Source organism: Elephantulus edwardii, unplaced genomic scaffold (genome assembly GCF_000299155.1).
Source record: "Elephantulus edwardii isolate Elephantulus edwardi_28Jun2011 unplaced genomic scaffold, EleEdw1.0 scaffold00015, whole genome shotgun sequence".
Classification (NCBI taxonomy): Eukaryota; Metazoa; Chordata; class Mammalia; order Macroscelidea; family Macroscelididae; genus Elephantulus; species Elephantulus edwardii.
Genome location: NW_006399765.1, coordinates 2,796,184 through 2,819,525, shown reverse-complemented (window position 1 = coordinate 2,819,525; position 23,342 = coordinate 2,796,184). Strand labels below are relative to the sequence as shown.

At 43.9% G+C, this 23,342-nt stretch overlaps 1 protein-coding gene across 1 annotated transcript in view; it reads left to right on the top strand.

The window, feature by feature from the left end:
* Positions 1-483: 483 nt before the first annotated feature.
* PSMF1 (proteasome (prosome, macropain) inhibitor subunit 1 (PI31)) overlaps positions 484-23,342 on the top strand; it is a 42,306-nt gene continuing 19,447 nt past the window's right edge. Inside the window, exons 1-4 of the mRNA XM_006881403.1 lie at positions 484-612; positions 6,492-6,644; positions 9,088-9,170; positions 17,692-17,880. Coding sequence (XP_006881465.1) covers positions 484-612; positions 6,492-6,644; positions 9,088-9,170; positions 17,692-17,880 — 554 coding nt within the window. The remainder of the gene's footprint in view (positions 613-6,491; positions 6,645-9,087; positions 9,171-17,691; positions 17,881-23,342) is intronic.

Below are 23,342 nucleotides of genomic sequence, written 5' to 3'. Positions count from 1 at the left end.
CCTCTTTTTCTAAGTCTGGAGCTTTAGAAAGGACCCTCAACCTTGCAGACCCAATGCCCAGAATAGCGGACCAGGTTGCTGCAAAGGAGATGGAGCTTTCCCTTTTTTTTTTTTTGAGGGTTTGCTGGAATTCCTTTATTGGGCCGGGGGTGTGTGGTTGGGTACAGACCTCTGCTGGACCCCGGAGATTTCCCTTTTGAAGGTCCAAGTTCCTAATCTTCGGCCAAGACCAGTGGCCGCCGCGGAACCTTAAACGTCACGCTCTGGTTTCCCGCCCGGATCGCCCTCGCGAAAGTGCCTGCGCTCTGGGGCTTACTTCCGGAGTCTCCGCCCCTCTTCCGGCAGCCCTGTTTTGGGCTCAGGTGGAAGCTGGGTGGACGCCCACGGATTGGCAGAGCGCGGACTGGTCAGTTCTCACGGGGCTGGGCCGGCTCCTCACGTTCTCGTCCTCCTGCCCTCAGCCCTCAGGAGCTTCTGGCGTCCATGGCGGGCTTGGAAGTGCTGTTCGCATCGGCGGCGCCGGCCATCACCTGCGCGCAGGACGCGCTTGTCTGTTTCCTGCACTGGGAAGTTGTGACGCATGGCTATCATGGCTTGGGCACCGGCGACGAGGTACGCTGCCGACCCGGGAGGGGAGCGGAGCGGATTGAGGGGACGATCGTCTTCTCGGACCCAGGGCGCCGGGCTGGATGGACACTGCCTCGCCCCAGGTTCAAGGTCCGGTACACGGCGCTGTTGGTGTAACCTCTGGGTCAAGGAGGTGCTCACCTGGCCCAGCCCAGCCCCGAGCGCCCCTAAACACCGCTGACACAGTCTGGTTGGCAAAGCCAAGAACAGAGGTTCCCATCGGCGCAGCCTGACAGTCTCCCAGACAAGGATCGTGTGGACCTGGCATCGGGTCTGCGGTGTTGAGACCCCGAGTACACCTCATGCAGCTGGACCTCACTCAGCTTTGGGGAGCCAAGGCAGTGTACACGTACCCTTCTGCTGTCCACGAACCCCCAGTTAACAGCTAGATCATCGGGGTATGGCTGTCAGAGCCCCGCCCCACCCTCAGCGTGGGCCCAGGGAATCCCTACACACCCCGTTTTCCAACTCACATACCCCCAGGTGCTGGGATCAGGTCAGGTTTCCCCTCCAGGGCCAGCCCCCTCTCGTTGCCCCCTTTGGGCCTGTCCACCCAAGCACAAAGTCACGCATGCGCTCTGAGGGGTGGATGTTTGAATTGGAAACCGACTGTGTCTTGTTTTTCTTCTTCTCCATTTCACAGGGTAGACTTTTTTTTTTCTCCTTTCGAAGATCAGGTTTCACTTGTCCCCCTACCCAGCCACCCCGCTCACTTCTGCAGCATCTCCTTTCAGTATAAGTAGAGATCACATCGAGAAGAATCTTCCCTGTTAGTTGTTGATGATGATCAAGTGGGAGCACAACTCAGAAGTGACAACTCATAGTGACCTTATGAACAAAAGACCTTTCTATAACTATCATCGTTTCTCAAAGTTCATAGTTTAAGAAGGTGGTTGAATTCTCTGGTGTGAGCCCAACAGACTGCTCAGAGGGATAGTGTTTCGCCAAGTTCAGAGGGAGGGTGTGTTTCCTCTTCAGCCACCTTCTGCTCCTTATCGCCTAGGGGCAATAAGAGAGAGGAAGATCCTGAGAACACTCACATGACCACTGGGTTGTTTTTTTGATGGTTGAATAGAAAGCTAAATTGTGGACCTTTCCCTTTGTTTAAAAGAACTGCGTATGTAATTCTTGATTAGGAGAGCAACACCGTGAGCCACTGCTTCAACAAAAATCCAGTCTTTGGATTTATTTCTTGAAGTCAGCACTACTTCTTGTAAGAGCTTTACAGCTGTGTAAGTGGTTTAAATTCAAGAGACAGAAATTAACTGACATAGTTAGGGAATTCTCTTCTGTTGCTTGTGATGCTGCTGACCTAGAGGCACTGGAGTGGCCTTGTGAATTGCTTCCAGCCCCAGGGTTTTGCATGGTTGGATGGATACTGCCTTTAGGGCTAGCCTGGTGGACCTGGCTGGGAATATCTCTTCCCCAGACTTGACCTAGCCAGCCAGAAGCTCTTCATTTCAGATCAGTCAAGCTGAACCTGATTGTGACTTTGGGCATTTTTCAGCCTTGGCCTTTTCATTCCAGGGGTTTAAACTGCATGATCATGCATGTTGATTGTTTTCCAGCCTTTGCATTCTGGGAGCCCTGATACTGGATGTCAGGGATTAAAGGAGGTTGAATTGAACTGTTTGGCTGGCTAGATAGCACCTCAGCCAGTCTTTTTCTATCACACTCTTCCCCATGTCAGGGCAGCTTGGGCTTGGGGAACATGGTTTCCAGCACGCTAAGAGTTATCAGTCTCTTTCAGGCTCAGGATTATCTCTTCCTTTGGAAACCAAAAATAATGAGGTGGTGAGTAGACTGAATTACACAAGAGAGAATTCTGATGGATCAAATGAAAATATAAGATAAATCAGGCTCGGCCATAGGAAGATCTAAGGTAAATCAGGAGACCCTCAGAAGAAAGACTAGGTGGGTTACAGGATTAAATGCCTCGTGTCCAGAGTTAACCTCAGAGCTCTGAACATTTTATTGGAATTTTGCTGAGGGGAGATGATGGAGTAGGCTTGATGTTAACTTTCTGTTCCTCCTCTGGCAAAGTGGTTTGGTTTCACTTTTGTTTCTGTTACTCTTTATTTCTCTGATTGAGGCCTATAAGTTTCCTTGTCATCTAGCCAGCCTTTAAACCTTGCCAGTTACTCCTAAAAGCTTTCCCCAGTGTGTTCCTGAGCTCCAGCGATTCACAAAGAGAAGCAGCTTGCAATTCCCATTTCCTGGTCTTCCAGGCTTTTTGTTCTGTATAAGCCCTGCTTTGCCAGATCTTTGTGTTTTTCTTCATTCTTTATCTCTGGTGCCACTTTCACCATTGCAGATAGACACCCACGCATAACTACAGTCCACCTGCTCCATAGTTAACTGTATAAAGTTTATCTGGGAAAAATGTGCTGCCTATTTTATGTTTGGGGTTTTTTTTTAAAAAAAAAATAAGTGATCACTTATTTTACATAAGTGATAGTAGGCTATGAATCTTCTCCACTCCCACCTCCCGACCTTGTCTTTATTTTTTCTTTTTTTTTTAAATTTTATTATTATTTATTTACAAAGTTTGAATACAATTTTTTTCCCCACAAAAGATCCTTCCCATTGCCTTCACCTCACCCACTCCTGAACTTGTCTTTAAATTTAATCTTTTACTTTTGCCTTTTATTACACAGTTAGATCTGGAACATTTCTTCTTACTATGGATGTCGTATTCCACTGTGAGCGTTTGCATTTTGCTACTGTTTGGATCCTCCAGATAATGTCCCGAGGTTTCTACAGGAGTAGGAATTATAGTGGACCATTTCAGTCTCGTGGCTGGGGCCGAAGATCTTTTTGTATTAATCAGTCTGTGCTTGTAAAGTAGAACAACCCTCTACGCTTCTGGTTTCTTCATATCTTTTCTAGTAGTTGTTTTTTTTCACACGAGTTTCCAGTTTTTAATTATTTACTTTCCGGGCATTTTCTTTACATCCTGGGGATTACTTTTTTTCCTTTGTTGTCATAGCTACCCTTTCTTTCCAGCCTTTGGCCTGCCTGTTGGCTTTCTGATGTCTGTTATTGAATGGAAGCTTTCCGTTATAAGCAATCTCTTTTTTTCCTCCAGTATTTCTTTCTTTTCTTATTGATTTGCATACAATGATGTGTTTCATTCATGTACATTGTGTTTTGTACAATCTTTCATTTACATTGTATTTTATATAATTAGTTACTATTGATCAGTGCCTGTTCTTGCCCCGAGTTCCTGAGGAATCTTGAATCTTTCCTATCCCCTCACACTCTCCATCTAAACTCCCACTAAACTCTGCTGTCCTAGTGATTTCCACCCTTGCCCCTTTTTGGTCCCTTTCCCCATTTTCTTTTTTGGACATTATACACAGGTTACTCATTATCCTTCCATTTTTACAATATGATCTTACACAATATTTATCCTTATGAAATTGAGTTCACTCAGCATGGTGCTCTCTAGACTCTGCCATGTTATATAGAGGTTTATGAAATTGTTACTCTTAAATGCTGCATAGTATTCCATTGTGTAAATGTACGATGATTTCTCAGTCCATTCATTTGTTGTTGGGAATTTGAGCTGTTTCCATTTTCTTGCTGTTGGGACTAATACCATTCTGAACACAGGTGTCCATATCTCTGGTCATTTCCTTGGGGTATGTTCCTTGCAGTGGAATGGATGGATCTTAGGGATTTTGGATGGCCAACAGACAAGAAATGCTCACTGAAATGCTGACAAGAAATAAACACTGGCAATGAGAGAAATCCAAATAAAAACAATAATGAGATACCATCACAACCCATTTGCAGTAGCAAGGTTTAACAGGACAGCAAGCAGTAAATGTTGGAGAGAATGCAGAGAGATTAGAACGTGCATGCACTGTTTGAGTGGGATTGTAAAATGGCACAACCACTCTGGAAGGCAGTTTGTTGTTTCTTCAAATATTATAAGCAATCTTGAAAATTTCTTTGAAAGCAATCTGCTTTTAAAAAGGTCACAGCCTTGAAAAGCCCAGGGAAAAGTTGTTGTGGATTGAATCACGTGGCCCCAAAGTACATGTCAGCTTGACTAGGCTGTGATTTTCCAAATTATGTCATTATCCAGTGTGCTGCAAATCCTAACCTCTGTGATTTTAATGAGGCAGGATTAAGGTCAGATTATGTCATAATGTAGTTATTCCCCGTGATGTGATCCCGGATGTGATCAGGTGTCAGGGGATCAGGGTGGAATGCAGCACAGTTAACTGCCCTGATCTGATGAAAGGGGCATTTCCCTGGGGCTTGGCCTAGAACACCTTTTGTTTCTTGGGAGGTAAATAGAGAGGATGTGAGCAGAGGGGACTTTTAGCTTCCTAAACTGTGAGAATAAATTCCTACAAAAGCCATCCAGTTGTGCCTCTCTTACAGCAGTGTGAGGTCACTGAGACAGCAGTTCTCCCCTGCAGTTTAGGATCTTATGTATCACAATCTGCGTCAAAGCTGCTGACAAGGCCCAGGGCTTCTGCCTATTGATGATGCTCTGTTTTTAACCCAGTGGTGGAGATAGATATGTGGCCATCAATTTCAGGATGCTTTTTATCTTGTATATACCGTGTGTGTGTGTGTGTGTGTGTGTGTGTGTGTGTATAAATTGTTCTTCATTTTGGTTAAACCACTGCAGCACATCAGAATCTGTATGTTTCCCCTCTCTGAATTTTATTTTTTTGTTGAGAATATACATTGCATCCCAAAAGGTGCCGTTTACATTATTAGTAAGTTATGCACTCTCCATGCTGGGCCACAAAGAGCTCACATTTGCAAAGTCCTACCCTGCCCTGTGGTGAGAGTCAAGTCAGCAATGGTTAGAAATTCCATGTCGCCGCCATAGCACATGCGCACCTTGAATCACACTGAGGAATTTATCCTCTGTTCCCACACTCTTGAGAGTTTTCATCAAGAGTGAGTGATGCATTTTATCACATGCTTTTTCTCTATCCTAACAGATTATCATGTGGTTCTTTTCCTTTGATAAATTGATAAGTTATATTAAGTGGATTGATTTTCTACTGTTGAACCATCCCTGCTGGAATAAGGCTCACTTGGTCATGGTGTATGATTGGTCAGTATGTCATTGGTTTCTGTTTGCTGTTATTAGGGTAAGGATTTTTGCATCAATATTCATAAAAGATACAGGCCTGCAGTTCTCTTGGTTTGGGATATTAACGTTATGTTTACTTTACTTCATAGGATGAATTAGGGAGTGTGCCATTGCTATCTTTTGGAAGGGTTTAAACAATATTGCAATATTGATACCAGTTCTTTAAATGTTTAGTAAAATTCCCCAGTGAAGCCATATCATCCAGAACTTTGTTATTGTTGTTGTTGGTTGGACATAGGGATTATCTCCTCACTTGTTATGAATCTGTGAAATAGACTTTATTTAAAAAAAAAAAAAACAACAAAAAACAACCAACAAAACATGTGTGATGCTATCACAGATAACTCAAGAGTCCAAACATGAAAAATTGGCCAGAACTTTTGGACTATTACTTGAGGTGATTGGCTTTATTCTTAATCAGACAATTTAGGGGCTCTAGTGGGGTAGTTTATAGGGAGATGTGTGTTGCTCAGAAGGCTGAGTGTCTCCGTGGTTCAAATCCACCAGCAGCTCCTTAGTAGAAAGATGGGTGTGGAAGAGAAAGCAGTTTACCAGGAAGCCATGGAACTGAGTCCGAGACCTCTGAGGGGCTGTGAGACCTCGGACAAGTCATTTGATTGATGTCGTGACCTCATCTGTGAACTGAAGGGTTAGCATTATTAGATTATCTGTAAAATCCTTATGGTTCTGTATTCTGAGATCCTGTTCTGCTTCCTCTCTGCCCTGGGTGTCTCCTCAGTCAGGTCCCAATGATAAGAAGTCAGAACTGCTGCCTGCTGGGTGGAACAACAGTAAAGACCTGTATGTCCTCCGGTATGAGTCCAAGGACGGGTCGCGGAAGCTCCTTTTGAAGGCTGTCACCGTGGAAAACAGCATGATCATCAACGTGCTAGTGAGTGTCCACTGGCGGGAGTGGACATTGCGGGGGGTGTAACAGCATGGATCAAGAACCTTAAATTTTCGTGGGCCTTTACCCCTGTCCCATTTCTGAAATTTTACCCCAAGTTGAGAACTCAGAAATCCAAAGTAAGAGATGCATTCCTAAATGTGTCTTTCAGTCAGTTTTGTTAGTAAATCAGAACAGGTCCTTATGGTTCTTAATGAACCTTACTTTAATGTAGGAAAAACTCATAGCCTTTGCAGTGGTACACAGTTCCACACGCAGCAAGCGAAGGCCATTGTGATGAATTTGTTACAGGTCAGGGGTGGTTAGTTTCCAAAGGAGGACCGATTCTACATAACTAAAGGGCAGCTAGGAGTTGTCCATCCTGTGTTTCCATTAACAGGAAGCTTGATGCTCAGAGATACTCACCACCTGCTGTTATAAAAGGAGAGGCTGTCCCCAGGTAATGCAAATTGCTAGCACCCTCAGCTGTTAACTGAGAGGTTGGAGGTTCAATTCCACCTACAGGCACTTTGAAATGGAGGCGTTGTGATCTGCTTCATAGTGAAACGTCAGCCACTGAAGATCCTGTGGAGCACAGTTCAGTGCTGACACACACACGTGGCTAAGAATCAGGCATCAGCTCCCTGGCGACGGTGGTGGCAGGGAGTGGGCCGCTAGATTAAAGCAGATCATTCATTGACAACACGGGAGGGAAAGGGCTGTCAGTAGCCCCAGTAAAGAGCCCTAGTAGTGCAGTGTGTCAGTACTTGACTGCTGACCAAAAGGTTAGTAGTTTGAACATAGTAGCCACCCTGAGTGAGAAAGATAAGAAAGAGCCTGCTTCTGTAAAGGTTGCAGCCTTGGCAACCCTGACCTGTAGGGTTACTATGAGTTCACATTGACTCAAAGGAAGTGGTTTCTTTTATATGCCCTTTGGCCCACTTTGTGTTTGTTAGTTAAGCTTAGTGCTGCCTTCGAGCCTTTTCACTGCATGTACCCTCTGCCTGGAACACACTTCTTTCACCATCTGTACACACACACACACACACACTCACTCTCTCACTTACTCACTCACCTTTCACTGTCTGCCCCCCTGCACACACTCACACATACACACTCACTCTCACTCACCTTTCACTCTTTGCCCCCCCCACACACACACTCCACTGTCTGCCGCCACACACATACATTCCTTCAGCCTTCTCCGCCTCTCCTTAGTGTTCACTTCCTCAAGTCTCAGTCTTCACTTCCTCGGAAAGTTCGGTCCTGATTCCCACTCACCAGAAAAATCTCAGTTCTGTCTTTTTACTCTTTAATTTTATTTTCTTGTCTGATACTTATCACAACCTGTAATTCTTTTACTAAAAATCACAGATAATTCTGTACTTATTTATGCTGTTATTGTTGCTAGGCTGTGGTAGGAGGGAGGCGACTTTCCTTGTGTCAGTCTTTGTCCCACTTGCCTTAGAGAAGAATCATGCCGTGTGCATTGTATTACGCCGTGCACTTTCCTCTCACAAAGTTTTGTTATCTCTAAAACATGGGGGTGAATGCCCCAGGCCATCTACCATCAAGTCATTTCTGACCCAGTGTCGATCCAGGTCAGAGTGGAATAACCTCCTGGGGTCTCCAAGGCTGCAAATCCTTATAGAACAGATCGCCACACTGCTCTCCTGAGTTGGTAGTTTCAAACCACTGACCTTTGGGTTGGCCAAATGGATAAGAGCATCTCAAAAGATATGCTAGAAAGCTTAGAGGACAGTGAGTTTATGTTAATGGGAGAAGAAAAGGCATAAAAAGAGGGTGAGAGTGTTTGCACGATTTGATGCTACTAAATTTTAAATATAGAAACTATTGAAAATTGATGTATGGTTTGCTGTGTATATTCTCCACAACAGCAAAATAAATAAATTTAAAGAGAAGGGGGAAAAGTTGGGGATAATTCAATAAATTGGTAGAAGAAGAAACTAGTTCAAGGATAGGCTAGCCGGCCATGCTGTGGCAGCCACCACTGCTGTCACCATCTCCAAGAATCAGCTGCTGGCTGATCCTCTAAGCCTCAGTGTCCCTTCTTATCAGCTGTTGATGTTGGGACCCCTGCCATGCGAAGCGTCTCCTCCTTGCTAGGCTGCCTCCATTCTTCTCACCTCTAAGCCAAAGTTGTGCTTCCATTTGGCACCTCAGTAGCATGTCAGGGTCCAGCTAGGAAAGAACTTTGCAAAGTGGGATTTCTTGCACTGTCTCTCTTAGAAAGACAGTGTTTCTAAGTCAGAGGACCCATCTCAACCACTGGAAGAACATTTCCCATATCACCTTGTATGTGTCTGTGCACACGCCTGTTTGGTGGAATATTTGTTGTCTCCTTTCCTTCCCTCAACCATCCGTTAGTCTAAAATTGCCCCCAGACTCTCGTTTTTCCTAATTGTGTTTTATTATGGTTTTTTTTTAGGAATGTGGTTCACAGCAAGTGGCAGACTTGACTTTGAATTTGGATGATTATATTGATGGAGAACACCTGGGTGACTTCCACAGGTACTTCCGAGTGCTGTCTTTTCCCACGGAAAAAGGTGGGAGCCAATGGCAGGATACACGGTCTAGAGAGACAATGCCCCAGGAGCTGGGGAAACCTCACAGAAGGCTCTTTCATTCCTGGGCATAGTCACATCTCAACTCTCTTTTCTATTTTTAATACATTTTAGGAGAAAACTCACATTTCGCTTCAAATAGCAGTGCCACAGAGCTAAAAATAAAGCAAATGAGTCTATAGAAGCTGCAGTGGACGTGGGGCCAGGCCAGTGGGTTCAGCAGAGATTGAGCTTCTAAAAGGAAGGATGCCTAGTCAGGGCCCCATCCCACCCCAACCTTTTCATTTTTTCCAGTTTCAGTCCCAGAGAAACGATGCAGGCATAGTGCTGGCAGCACTCCTCTATCATCTCCTAGGTTCACCAGTTTTAGCTTTTTGCCACATTAGTTTAATCTTTCTATGTTTCTGTGTACCACAGAGTTGGAACCGACCCACAGCTGACCCTCCAGCACGTTTTCAGAGGCAGTTAATCACACAGGAGATTGCCCATCCTCCCACAAAGCAGCTTGTGGATTCGAACTGTGTGCCTTTGGGATTGCATAGCAGCTTCTTGCTGTTAGGCCACGAGTGCTCCCTAATCTTTCAATATGCTTTTTTTTTTTAAAAAAAAAAACCTTTCCATTTTTTAGCTGTTTTATGAACTTTAGCCTTTAAATATGTTAGCACATATCGTAATGTTCTTATAAAGGCATCTTCCCACATAACCCCTCTATAGTTACCACACTCAAGAAATGTCACATGGATACAGCAATACTGTTTCATATACAGTCCCCATTCAGAGATCTCAGTGACTCCAGCACTGTCCATTTAGCTCTAGCTGTTTGGTTTTTTAATTTGGTTTTGATTTGGTTGGTTTTTTTCTTGTGACTCTTACCTATTCCACGGTCACACATTGCATTTATTTTCATATGTCTGTTGGTTGTTATTGTAAGGTACCATTGAGTTGGAACTGTCTCAGAGCTGACCCTCTGTTGGGTTTTTATTGTAGTCATGTGCCATCAAGTCACACCTGATTCAGCTGACCCTGCAGCAGGATTTTAAAGGCAGTAAATCGCTCGGAAGGAGATAGCCCCCTGAGCCCGTCTAGTGGGTTTTTAGAGACACTAAATTCACATAGGAGGATAGAAGAAGAATTGATGCCTTTGAGCTGTGGTGCTGGAGAAGAGTATTAAGGGTACCATGGACTGCTAGGAAAACAAACAGATTTGTCCTGGAAAGGGTTAAACCGGGTGGCTCCTTGGAGGCAAGGATTCTGGGGCTTCGTCTGACATACTTTGGACATGTTGTGAGGAGGGACCGGTCCTTGGAGAGGGACATCATGCTTGGGAGGGTGGAGGGACGTCGCAGGAGGGGAAGGCCCTCTATGAGATGGATTGATTCAGTGACTGGGGTAATCGGGATGGGAGTGTCAGAGACAGTGCGATTGACACAGGACAGAGCGGAATTTAGGGCTGTTGTACATAAGGTCACTATGAGTCGCAAGAGACTCAATGGCACATAACAACAATAACAAATCACATAGAAGATTTCCCATCTTTTTCTCACAGAGAAGTTGGTGGATTTGAACTGAATACCTTCAGATTGGCAGTACAGAATTACTTCTAGGCCGTGTTCCCTTTAATCTAGAGCACTCCCTAGCCCTGTGTGGTTTTCCATGGCATTGGCATTTTTAAGACTCCAGGTCAGTAGTAATGCAGAATGTTGTTTCCTTGATTAAACTTAACTAGATGGTTCCCTCATCTTTTGAATCAAGTTGGACTTTTTTTTTTTTTTTTTTACAACAAGGCCGTTTCTTTTTCAGGCATGTTGTGTCTGTCCATCATTCCTTGATGTTAAACTAGATCACTCACTTGGCTACAGTGATATTCGCCAGGTGTCTCTATCGTCAAGGTACCTGTTTTCCTTTGTGTTTAATAAGCAATCTGTAGGTTATACTTGGAAACTGTAAATACACCCACTCCTCACTTAGCAGTGTGCTTGAGTTTTATTCTGTGAGAACTGGCATGTGAAAGTGGAGGGCAACGGCATCCACGGCATAGCCAGGAAACTGCTGAGAATCAGGCCGGGTCACATTTGAGTCTCAGATCATCTCTTGAACTGCTAATCTTGAAATCACTTTCACCTCACAAAGACCCTGTGACAGAGAACTGCTCCTTAGGAATGCCAAGGCTGGAATCTTTATGGAAGCGAACTGCCTTGTTTTTCTCCTGTGGAGCTGCTTATGGATTTGAACTGCCGACCTTTCCATTAGCAGCTGATCATCTCACTCTTGTGCTAGCAAGACCTCTTTTCTACAAATAAAGTTTTATGATTAGCTTCTTAAAGTTGGTTTTCCTTGAGGGCAAGCCTTGGGGTCTCTCTAGGGTAGAATTGATGAGGGAATTGAAGAGTGGAGTAAAGCCAGCCTCTCCCCAATGTTGAACAGACCACATCCTTCTCCTTAAGCGAGTAAGGAAAGGACAGCTGGGGGGTATGATCCCTCTTGATGATTTCAAATGAAGCCCATTGGGAGGAAGATTGACAGAAATGATAGGCACTTTTAAAACTGTCCATGCTCAGTGAAGCACTTAATCCCCGCAGCGTCCTGAAAGAAATCGAGTTAGTGGCCCATTTATTGTTTTTAAATGTCTGTTGTTGTCAGGATTTTCTCTGGGTGTGGGTATGTGTGTTTATCATTTTATTTCTGATTATTGTGAAATGAGGGACTCGGGAGTACTATCTCAGAGTATTCTGAGAATGCAGTGAGATGTCAGCACCTAGAATTCTTTGTGTTTGGTCCCGCTCTCAGGAAGTGCATACAGGGGGAAATCACTGGGCATTCTTGGAGAGCTGGCATGCAGACTATGCTCCAGGTCGACTTCTCCTCTTCCCCAGTGTTGAGCTGCCCACTCCTCATCACGTGCCTCCAGCTGACCCTTGTGGCATGTCTCCCTTGTTTCTCGGTGCCATCCCCTTCGGTGTTAGACAAGTGACCATTGCCTTTTGCTGCTACCAAAATGAGTTGCTCACTTTCAGCAGTTTGTTAATCAGTCCTGATTTCTACAGATAAACACCTCCCTCTGGCAGCCTACTAACAAGGAGCTACACTTCCAACCTGGGGGCATGCGGTTCGAATCCACCAGCTGCTCCTTGGGAGAAAGATGGGCAGTCAAATCACATGTGATTTACTTCCTCTGAAAACTCACTGGAGGGTCAGCTATGGGTTGGTTCTGACTTAACAGTACTTAACAACAGGGAGATAAGAGACCTTTCAACCGTAGACCTTTCAAACGTAGGGTTCATCTGATTGAGAGAGCAGAGCAGGCCCTCTACCCACCTGGCTCAGGGAAGCATAACGGCCTCTGAAGTTCTAGATTCTAAGGAAGAACCTGCGATATGCACTGCTATGAGGGGCCCCAGCCCTTGAGATCCTCTGAACCATTACAGGTGCTGTACTTTTGAATCATGGAGTTTCTGCTTCAAAGCAGAGCGTTCTCTAGGGTTGGCATAAGAGTAGTGATGCCCTGATGAAAAAAGGCCAGAAATGTAGGTCCATATGCCCTGTCCAGTTGACTGTGTCCTGTGCCATCCCTGAACCTTCTTCCCCTTCTTTGCTAGCAAAACAGTGAAACCAGACTTCATTTCATAATCTCTATTTAATGTGTGCACAGTAAGTACATTTTTTAATTAAACTTTTTTCATTTGAAGTAATTATAGATTATCATTCATTGTAAGACATACATAAGAGATCTTTTGAATCCTTTATACCATTTATGCCAATGATAATATCTTCTAAAACTGTACTGTAGAATTACAACCAGGATACTGATGTTCTATAAATACAGTTGTACAGAACATCACCACAAGATCCTGCCTGATGCCCCGTCTTAAGCCTTGGCAAACACCGAAATCTGTACTCTATTTTTTAAAATTTTGTCTGTGTTTAAATTTTGTCATTTCAAAGCCATTATATATATGGAGTAAGACTGTATGTAATCTTTTAAGATTGGCTTTTCTTTTCCCTCAGCATACCTTTGTGATCCGTCCAAGTTACTGGGTACGTCACTACTTGTTCCTTTCTGTAACTCGTTGTGTTTAATTGCATGGATATACACAGTTTAACCTTTCACCAGCTGTAGGACATCTGGGTTGTTCTTTATGTCTAAAGCTGCTGTGAACATTCAGAAACAGATTTTTGTGGGATGTAACTGTTCATTTCTGTAGGATAAATTCCCAGCAGTAATTACATGTTATTGTTGTTGTTATGTACTATCGAGTCACCTGCGACTCATAGCAACCCTATGCACAGTAATTCTGAACCCTGTTCTATCCTGAGCCAGTCTCACTGTCTCTGATAGACCTGCCTCTGTTGCCCCAGTCATAGTGTCAGTCCATCCTGTCCAGGGTCTTCCTCTCCTGTGTTGTCCCTCCACTTTTCCAAACGTGATGTCCTTCTCCAAGGTTTGGTCCCTACAGGCCACAAGCCCAAAGTACATATTTAGGTTTATAAAACGTGCCAAGTTTTCCAGAGACCATATATATTTTACATTTCCTCCATTAGTGTCTCAATTACTGAATTTCTCCATACCTTCCCCAGCATTTGATGTCACTATGTTAACTATTCAGTAGGTGGATCCTGGTGTCTCATTATTATTTTACTTTGCGTTTCCACAGTAACTGTTGATATTGAGCATGTTTTTGGTTGTTGGGTTTTTTTGGTTGCTGTTTTTGTTTTTTACATTTTCACAATTATGGGGTTTATTAAGGAAATTCTTGTTGTTGTGTACCATAGAGCCGGAACTGACTCATAGCTGACCTCTGGTGGATTTTCAGAGGCAATTAATCACGTGTGAGGAGATTGTCCCATGGAGCATCTGGTGGCGTCGAACCACGTGCCTTTGGTATTGCAGCTCAGCTACTTGCCACTAGGCTACCAGAGCTTCCTATTCAGGCTGGCAACAGGATACAATGTCTCAGTCAGGATAGCTTATGAACTGTGCTTCCAGGTCCCCAGCCTTCAGCCTTGCTGCTTTAGGCCAGTGTTACAAAGTTCTCTTCATCCTGCCAATTAGGCATTCTCCCCCCTTCCCCTGCCCACCCCAAGTCCTCCAGGTCCTCCTAGCTCTAGTTCCACAGGGTAGCAGTCTCAAGGTCAGCTCTGTCTCACATCAGATCTCAGGTTCAGGGAATAAATGGTGGCCCATGTTGTTGATGATGTAGGTGGGGCTTGTGCTTGCAGGGCAAACAGAGTGGAGGTGGCTGGATCAGGTTCAAAGCATTGTCCCAGGCAAGTGAAGAGAGCTGGTGAGATTGAGCGTGTTTTTATGTCTCTTTTGCCATCAGTATCTCCTCTTCAGGGAGCTCTGGTGGCTTAGTAGGAAGGAACTGTGCTCCCAAGCCAAAGGCATGTGACTCAGACCCACCAGCTGCTCTGTGGGAGAGAATGGGCAATCTCTTCCAGAGTGCAGTTGACTGCCACTGAAAACCCAGTAGGGAGTCAGCCGCGAGTCATTTCTGACGCGATGGCACACAACAACAACAACACATCCTCTCTGGCAGAATGTTCATGCCTTTTGCCTGTTTTCTGATTGGATGGTTAACATTTCTGTTGTTGTATTTTTGAGCTCTGGTGGTGTAGTCTGTACCACTCACTGCTAATCAAAAGGCTGAGAGTCTCTGACAATTTAAATCCCCCAGCAGCTCTTAGCGAGAAAGATGAGGAGTCTTCTCCTGTTAAAATTTATGGCCTTAGAAACCTAGATGGTGGGTCTCTCTGAGTCGGCATCAACTCAGTGGCATTGACTTTGAATTTATGGGGTTTTTTGTTTTGAGAATTCTTTTTTTATTATATAGGTCTAAGTCCTTTGTGGTTTTCACTTGTTTTTGACCAGCCTGTAGGCTACCTTAAGGATTTTTTGTGAAGCAAAGTTTTTTAATTCATCAAGTTTTACTTTTGTTGATCATGTTATGCTTGCCTAGGTCTAGGAAGGTCTGGTGACTTAGTGGTAAAGAATTGTGCAGCCAACACAAAGATATGCGGTTCCAATCCACCAGGCTGCTCCATTAAGGAAAAAAATGGGCAGTCTCTTCCCTGTAGGGTTTACAGCCTCTGAAGACCTGCTGCAGGGTCAGCTATGAGTAGGTTACCACATGATACAAAACAGCAACAGATTCCAAATAGTAACTATTTCTTTCTCTACCTACATGTTCTAGTGTTTTGGTTTACCTTTAAGTCTATGATACATTTAAAATTTTTTTTTAAAGGTGTATGAAGTTAAGGTCAAGACTAATTTTTTTCTTGTATCATTTGCTTTTCTGTTCTTTTTCATTAATCTGTCTCAGTCATATTATATTTGTAGCTCTATAATATACCCAAAAAAACCAAACTTAGGTCATCGAGTTGATCCCACCTTATATCTCAGAGCCTTTCTATTGGGTTCCTGAACCTGGAGCTTAACAGGTAGGCTCCCGATCTTTCTTTCCTGGAGTTTCTAGTGAATTTGAACCTGCAGAGACTCTGACCCTTTTAGTAGTGCGGCATGCTGTGCACGGCACCCCTAGAGCACCCAAATGCAATAGTGACTGTTGTTGCTGTGTATAGGCCTTCTTATGAAATAAATGATCCATTCCCCTTTTCTTCTTTGTGAGCCTAGTTGTCACGGTTGTAAAAAAAATTTGTGCATTTCTACATACATTTGATACTGAAGTTGTCTGTAAGAACCTTGTTAGGATCTTGATAAGAGAAGCCGTGAAAAGTCAGTGGTTTGAGCCTGCCAGCAACACTACAAGGCAAAGAGATGGCGGTCTGCTTCAGCGAAGATTAAAACCCTCTGGGACAGTATTCCTCTGCCCAGAGAGTTGCTGTGGACTGGCATCAGCTTGACAGTGGTGGCTGTGGTTTCATTTTTGGTTTGTTAAAAGCTCTAGGTCTCTGGAGGAGCTGATCTTCGGCAGCTCTGCAGGAGGGTGGGCCGTCTCCTCCCATGCACTTTACAGCTTCCAAAAACCTTCCAGAGGAGCAGCTCTGAGTCAGCTGTGACTTGACTGTAATAAGTTTTGAGGTTTGAGTTGGAAGTTTAATTTAGGAGATGGCTTGTAGTTTTCCATTATCATCTTTTCAGAGGCTACAGGAGTTGTGGTGATTGCCAGATTCAGTCTTAGTGACATGGTTTTGGGTTTGTGGTTTTTTGGGGTTTTTTTTAGATTTTATTATTTTTGTGTGTATACCATCAAATCGGATCTGACTGGTACAGGTGATTGTCCTTCCTTCTCCAGCAGAGCATCTGGTGGATTCAAAGTGCATACCTCTGGGATTGCAGTACAGCTTCTTGCCACTAGGCCACCAGAGCTCGCAGTGACTTGGGCTTTTTATACTTTTGTAGATGTTAGGCAGTTTTATTTTTTTTTTTAAATCACAGCTTTTTGTTTACTAATCTCCATTTTCCTTTTCTGTACTTCATTGATTTCCTCTCTTATATCTTCTTTATTTCCTTACTTCTTTGGAGTTTAATTTATGCTCACATGATACCAGAATTCAGGTTATTAGAGTTTTTTTCCAAAATAAGCATTTAGTGCTATAACGTTCCTCGTCAGCACTGCTTTAGCTGCATCCCACTTATTTTCAATATATTGTCTTTTAATTTTTATTCAGGTCTGTATATTTTTTACATTTCACTTAAGACTCTTTTTAGTCCCAAATTATTTAGAAGTGTGTAGTTTAATTTCTATGTGATTAGTTATTTCCTGTTGTGTTTGTTATTGATTTCTAATTTGATTCCATGTGATCTGATTCTGTATGATTTTCGTTTGGTGTTTTAGGATTGTTGGGGATTTTATGGCTTCTCCTCCCTAAATTGTGCCATTTTGTTTTATAAACACTTACTTTGAAATGCCAGGTATTTTGTTTGTTTTTGGTTGTGGTGGGGTGTTTTTCCGGCTTGCTCCCTGTTACTGCCTCAGCCTGTCTCTATACGTCAGCATCTCAGCTAAAGCTGTTATTGCTTTTCTCTCATCGGCAGAGAAATGAGGCTCTGGATAGGCTAGAGGGCAGGAGCCACTCAGGTAGTGACAGACGTGTTCTTTGGACCTTTAAGAGCACTGTCTCCCTGGACCAGGCACGCCCCTGGTCTCCCACATATTAACCCTCCCTGTGACACATAATGAACACACAGTGAGGTTAGGGGTGGGGAGGGGTGGGGTGGGTACAAAGACAGCCCAGCCAGCCTCCTGCACCTTCAGCTCTTTCTAATGGGGTGGTAAGTGAGGAGGGGCAACTCAGATGCCTAAGAAGTTTAGGCCAAAACCTCAGAGACGACGCCGGGCTCTTGCCCGCCTCACCCAGGTCCGCCGGACGGCCCGCTCCCACCCTTGCAGACAGGCTAAGCGCAATGCCGAGAGCTGTCAGGGCAGTCGTCATCGCTGCCACCATAATACAGTGACTAAGACTGCCAGCCAGGTACGAGCAGCTGACACCTTCTCTGCCACCTACAGAGCTTACAAGAACAGTGAGGAACTTCGGTCTCGTATTTTGTCTGGAATCATCTCCCCAATCCATGACCACTCGGAAAAGGCCAGTGTGAGCAGTCCTCAACGAGAGTTCCCCCCTGCCACTGCCAGAGAGGTGGACCCACTTCGGATTCCCCCACACTACCCGCCTCACTCCACCCGGCAGCCTCCTTGGTGAGTACAGAGCCTCTCGTTCTACAGAGGGGCTCATCTTGTCCACTCTGTGCCGCTTAACCCCACGTATCTTCAGCCAAGACGTCAGCATCTTGGTGGGAGGAGGTGGAGCATGAAGAAGAGAGTTCTTGCACTTTTTTTGCAGAAAACCACACAGGGGCCCATAGTCTGCCCAGATGATTCATGATTATACATTTGAGAGCTCTTTGTGCAGATAGCATGGATCAGGTTTTTTAAAATATTTTCGTTGTTGTTGTTGCTGTTAGGTGCTGTCAAGTTGTAGACGAGTCATAGCGACCCTATGAATGAAAGACCTGAGCACTGTTCATACATAGAGTTTCCGGAGGCAAGCCATTTTGGAAGTGGATGCCACTCCTGCTTCCAGGCTTGTTTTAGTCGGGAAGCTCCAGCCAACAGTGTCCACCATGGGTACCCATTACCACGTTTGGCACATCACTGTCACAGTCTTCAGTATCACAGCAACCACGAGTCACCTCTGTACAGCAACACACAGACCAGTGCTATACCACCTAGAAGAATGTTTGACAGGAAAACAATTTGAACCCGGACTGAGGGCTACAGATTAAAATCACCCACCTTCGGCTTGGTAGCATAGAGGGTGATAACCTGCTCCCTCAGACCTACTACTATGTTAGAACAAATAGCCTGTAAAATCTCTTATGGTCTTGAAATGGAATTCATAGGTAATATAACTTAATACAGTTTCAAAATAAAATGGTATGAAGTCCTAATTATTCAAAAAAGAAATACTATATAGTCAAAGACTGTAGGGAGCTCTGGTGGCCTAGTGGCAAGAAGCTGCACTGCAGTCCCAAAGGCACGCAGTTCAAGGCCACCAGCTGTTCCATGAGAGAAGCATGGGCAATCTCCTCCCATGCAATTAAGTGCCTCTGAAAACCTTCTGGACGGTCAGCTATGGGTCGGTTCTGACTCTACGGTACTCAGTAACAATAAGTTAATGATAAGACAACTGTGCTACCAACGCAAAAGTATGCTGTTGAGATCTACCAGCTGCCCCACAGAGGCAAGGTTGGCAGTCTCCTCCTGTGCGATTAGCTGCCTCTGAAAACCCACTGTAGGGTCAGCTATGGGTCAGTTCCGACCTGACGGCACATCCCAGTGACAACATGTATGTAAGGAGGCAGATGCTTGTGCATGGACTTACTTTGGGCTCAGTGGCCACAAAAGGCTGCCTGATAAAATATTCTATCAGCAGCTCAACTACCACAAAAGTATATTGCTCTTAGGAACCCAGGTAGTGTGGTGAGTCAAGTGTTGGACTGCTAACGAAAAGGCTGATAGTTCAGACCCACTGTCAGCTGCTCTGAGAGAGAGAGAGTGCGTGTGCTCGAGCGTGAGCGCGTTTGCTCCTGTGGGGTAGCTCTGCTGTGTCCTGTCAGGCTGCTGCTATAACTTGGAATCGACAGTAATTTATTTTAGGTTTGGTGTTGCTGTTAGTCACATGAGTTCTTCGAACTGGTGTCCAGCTCTTAGGAATACCAGGGGAAATAATAGTATTAGTTCTTCAGTTACACCATGGCACATTTCTGGAAATTTTGTCTGTACCGAAACATTCAGAAAAATACTAATTGCATTCGTCTATAAAATAAATGGCTTCAGGTTCAAGTAATTTATGTAGATCCAGCTTTTTCATGAATATCTATCTGACAGGGCATCTGGAAGTTGTGTAATGCACAACTCATTTCTTCGTTGTGTGGGACTTAGCTGAATTCCAGTGCCCAGCATCTTATTTCTGCTTCCAAATGGCAGGAGTCCCCTCTGCCCTCACTCCCACCACTGTAACAAGCAGAGGTACAAGCATGCCTTCCAGGATGGCCACTTGAGACTGCTTCCCTACGTGGGACCCCTAGACCTCAAGCTGACAACGGTGAAGGTGAAAATCTAGAAGAACTGAAATAATTTCAAAGTTACTGTGTTGTAACTTCTACTGAAATAATGTACCAAGGCCCACATTTCAGTGACTGCTAACATGACTAGGTAAAAGCTGAGTAGGAGCTTTCCAATGGGTATATCAGGCTGCTAATACTGATAAGTTGGAGTCAACACTGAAAGTGTGAGGTAGATGCCACTTACTCTCCGGTTAAAGAGGCTGTGAGGGAGAGTGAGTTAGGCACCGTTAAAAGAGTTGTGAGACACAAAAGAGTGAGCGAAACAGTCCTATGATCATATATATAGTAGCCAAACCTGGAGCATGGAAAAATTTTATAGTACAGATGTACTTTTTTTTTTTTTATGGTTAAGAATTTTATTATCAAAATTATTACATCTCTTGTGAAAGTTCAAATGTTACAGCAAGGTGTAAACACTCCACTTGAGAAAGAAGTGATACTTCTTCCCTTCCAAGAGTCCCGTCCCCCCACCCCCCTCCCCCCAAGAGGTCTGGTCTTGACAGCACCCTGCCCACACAGAGTGGCTGGGGTCTCTGCACATGCCAGGCAGGGTGAGGGCCGCCTGCTTGCTGGCCTCTCCCCTTGGTTAACAGCCAAAGGGAGACTACAGATATACTTTTTAAAAAAGAAAATAAATGACAAGGATAAAAGAGGGAAAGATATTGTTACAAATTAAAAAAGACTTTAAAGAGGCATACTAGCTAGATTCTGGGACTTTGGGACCATAGTCTTAGGGGACATCAGGGTCAACTGGCATAACATACGGATAATGTTTTACCTCCTACTTCAGTGGGTGGCCTAGTGGCAAGAAGCTGTGCTGCAGTCCTCAAGTCACACAGTTCAAATCTACCAGATGTTCCATGGGAGAAGGATGGGCATTCATCTCCCATGCAGTTAACTGCCTGTGAAAACCCACCAGAGGATCAGCTGTGAGTTGGTTCCAACTCGACGATATACAACAGCTTTGGAGTTTAGCAGCTGGAGTCTTTACCACTTTCAAGCCGCCCTCTAAGGTACAACTGTTGATTTCCCCATACCCAGAATAAAGAGGAAAGAAAATCAAAGATGTATTTGATGCACTTAGTCCCGAAGACCAAAGGAACCATGGGAATCTCATTTTCCACAACCCTGTGACCAGAAGAATGAGATGGGCCCTGGCTACTACCACTGACCTCTCTGAAAGGGATCACAGTTGAAGATCCTGCATAGAGTGGGTGGAAAGATGGAGCAAAGCTCAGAAACACAAAAAGCCCAGACTTACTGATCAGGTAAAGACCAGTAAGTCCCTGAGACTGCACTATAGCCATAGTCACCTTTCAGATCTGAAACAAAACTCACCCCCATCGCTCAGCCTTCATCTAAACAGACAGGCCTGTAAAGTGACCAGTGAGAGCAGGCAGGCTCACTCCTTAGAGTAACCAACCATGGAAGGTCTAAAGAACAGCTTTTGCCCAATGATAAAGTCTGGGAAGGGCAGGAGAGAAGGCCTGCTGGGGATGGAATTCAGGGAAGAGATCTCAGCATGAGATCACATTGTAATCATTGTTATCAAGCAAAGTACTTAGGAATGAGTGAGGGGAAACCCAATCTGCCTTTTTAGATTTCCACTCAAATCACAGTAAAAAATAAATACACATATGACGGCACATAACAACAACAACAATGCAATTATACCAGTTAAATGTATCTTTTAAATAATTTTGAGACATTTGGGGAAATTTTAACATGAGCTATGTATTATGTAACATTTCAAATTGCTGCTAATTCTGTTAAGTGAAATAATTAAAAGTCTAGTTTGTTGTTTTGGATTTTTTAGGATAAGCCATTTATAAGAGGTAGTGTTAAAGTCTAGGATTTTCTTCTAAGTCATTTCAGCTCTGCAGGAGAGTAGGTGAGTGAAAGAGCTAGTGGAAATAGGTGAAATAAAAATGGCAGAATACTAATAATTACTGAAGTGAAGTGGAACAGGAGGGTTCATTATACTTTTTTCCTTACTGTTTTCTGAGATATTGGGAAATACTGGAGTAATGAGCTTTTTATTAATACCAGTCCTTCACAAATTTTCCTCAAAATAAAAAAGAAGACAGAGCAAAGTGCTCATTCTGCAAAGGCAGTATTACCCTGCTAGTCAAACCAAAGTAAACGACAGACTTAAGAATGTGGATATAAAAATCCTCACCCAAACACCAGAGAAATAAATGCAGCAGTGTATAAAAGGATTATACATCATGGCTAAGTGAAATTTATCCCGGGGATTATTGATATAGCAGCTGAAAAATCAATTTGTGTAATAAACCGTGTTAGTAGAATAAAGGACAAAAATCACATGATTATCTCAGTAGACAGAAGTAAAAAGCATATGCATGTTGCTAGGAGAGGTTTTTCCTTAGGGAAGAACATCCCATGCTTGGAAAGGTGGAATGTCGGCAAAAGAAAGGAAGACCCTCAACCAGATGGATTAGCATGGTCACTGAAATAATGAGCTCGATTGTGAGGATGGGACAGGACAGGGTTCAGATCTGTTGTTTTTAGGATTGCATGAGTTGACAGTACCTAACAATACTACCCTTTCATGATAGGAAAATAGGGTAGTCAGTTAACTGCACTGTTAACTCAAAAGCTCCTTATCTGGCTGTTTAAATCCACGAGCAGCTCGGAGGGAGAAAAATGTGTGATCTCGTCCCATCGTGATTTACAGCCTAAAAACCAATGGAGGGTCTTTTTTAGAACTAGCTCAGTCACAGTGAGTTTGGAGCTTCATGAACAGACCAAAAAAGAAAAAAAGATTCAACAATAGAAGGGAACTTCCCAACTCAATAAAAAGCAGCTACAAAAATCTGCACAGCTCATGTCATGGAGAACTGAGTACTTTCCTTCTAGATGGACATGGTGACTGCAACAGTGTACTTAGACCCCAAGGACATTGTGACAGTGCAGAGTCTGGCATTTCCATCCTCTGGTACACAAGGCAGCTCCACGCTAGAGCCTCCTCTCTAGCACCTCGCCAAGAGATCAGGAACAACACAAGGAGAGCATATCTTGCCACTCCTGTTCACATTTTGCCTCAGTACTAGCCACTGTAACCAGACAAGAAGAAATAAAGGCATCCAGTTTGGAAGAAGTAAGACTGTCTCTAGGAGCAGATGATATGAGATGGTTGTACAATCTTAAGGAATATTCTGAGCTCTGGTGGCCTCATGGGTAAGGAATTGTATTGCCAACCCACAGGCAGATGGTTCAAATTCACCAACTTCTTCGCAGGCAAAGACAGGCAGTCTTCTCCTGTGTAATCTACAGTCTCTGAAAATCCACTGAAGAATCAGCAGTGAGTAGGTTCCAACTTGATGGCAATAATAAGAGATGTTTATATATGTAAAATCCTAAGAAATTTTCTAAAAATTAATAAGAGTTCAGCAGTGTAGTAGGAATACAACATCAAGTCTATGGGGGAGAGAATAGTCTAAAAGTATTATATTTTAGGGCATTATTTTTATCGTAGGAGTATGCAATGAGGGTTGCAGAGTGGATTAT